This window comes from Myotis brandtii, unplaced genomic scaffold (assembly GCF_000412655.1).
Source record: "Myotis brandtii unplaced genomic scaffold, ASM41265v1 scaffold250, whole genome shotgun sequence".
NCBI classification, from domain to species: domain Eukaryota; kingdom Metazoa; phylum Chordata; class Mammalia; order Chiroptera; family Vespertilionidae; genus Myotis; species Myotis brandtii.
Window position 1 is genome coordinate 2,031,269 of NW_005359478.1, and position 1,284 is coordinate 2,032,552.

General features: G+C 66.2%; 1 protein-coding gene across 1 annotated transcript in view; it reads left to right on the plus strand.

The window, feature by feature from the left end:
- Nucleotides 1-955, plus strand: part of TRIM46 (tripartite motif containing 46) — a 9,151-nt gene extending 8,196 nt beyond the window's left edge. Inside the window, exon 12 of the mRNA XM_014540647.1 lies at nucleotides 8-955. Within this exon, the coding sequence (XP_014396133.1) occupies nucleotides 8-190 (183 nt within the window). The 3' untranslated portion in view covers nucleotides 191-955. The remainder of the gene's footprint in view (nucleotides 1-7) is intronic.
- Nucleotides 956-1,284: the final 329 nt, after the last annotated feature.

Here is a 1,284-nt window from a genome sequence, read left to right on the forward strand (position 1 = left end):
CGAGCAGGGCCGGGTTTCCTTCCTGGACGCGGTGTCCTTCCGGGGGCTCCTGGAGTGCCCCCTGGACTGCTCGGGGCCCGTGTGCCCCGCCTTCTGCTTCATTGGGGGGGGTGCTGTGCAGCTGCAGGAGCCCGTGGGCACCAAGCCCGAGAGGAAGGTCACCATTGGGGGCTTCGCCAAGCTGGACTGACGGCCGACGGCCTCCCGAGGCCCCGGCCCTCTAAGCTTCCTGGAGCCGGCGATCCCTCCGGCAGCTTTTCCCTCACTCTTCCTACCAGGTGGTCCCTTCCTTCACCCCGTGTCTGTGTCTCCCCAGGGCCTTCTCTTGACCAAGGGACACTCCTCCGCTCACCTCTCTGGCTGACCGCCATTGCTCCACTGCCTGTTCATCCAGACCCCACCCCACCAAGTTCCTGCTCCATCCTCTGCCCGTGGCATCCAACCACGTCATGGGAGAGCCCTGCCCCCACCCCTGCCTTTCTCCCCAGCACTCAGGCCAATTGGCAGGGAGGCTCCCGGAACACCGGGCACGATCCCCGCTCTGCCCTCTGCCCTGCCGAGCTGCCTGCCCACCGATGCTGACCGAAGGCCTTAGCGTGGGCAGGCTCTTTGCCGACACTGCCTAGGCATTCCCGGGGAGGGGCAGAGGACCCTCTCCTGTGTTTGTGTGGGTCCCCGTGCTCTGCAGCCGCATGCCTCACCTCGTACGCCCCTCTCCCTCTTGCATGCTTCCCTGTCCCGCACCCGCACCCACGCGATGTGCCGCGGCTCCCTTTGGGGCCACACGCAGGTTGGATGTCCCCATTGGGTTGGGCCAGGCAAGACCTGGGGCCCACTGCTGCCCCCCTGTGGTAGGGACTGCGAGGCCTGTGCCAAGCAACAGCTGTCATTTTCATGGTTTATACACAATAAACTGTGATGCCGGGCACATCTCCGCCTTCCCTGAGCCCGACCAGTCCTCTCAGTTTCTGTGCTGGGTGTGGCTGCCGGAGGGATCCGGTGCTCAGCTGGTGCTCAGCAGGGCTGCCTGATGGGTATGGCCCTAAGGGGAGGAGGTCCCCCAGCCAGGGGCTCCCAAGCCTCCTGCCCACACAGGTGCCCGGCCCAGGCCTGAGCCCACCGTGGCCGCCAGGGGGCGCATGGCTCTGGTGACCTCCTGTGTCCCCTGATGAGGCTGGGACACCCGCTCCCAGACCCCGAGGGAATGTGGTTGAGCTCAAAGGGGCAGGGAACCGGAACCACTTCCCCATTCCCAGGGTGCGGGGAGCAGACCCCAGAGCCAGT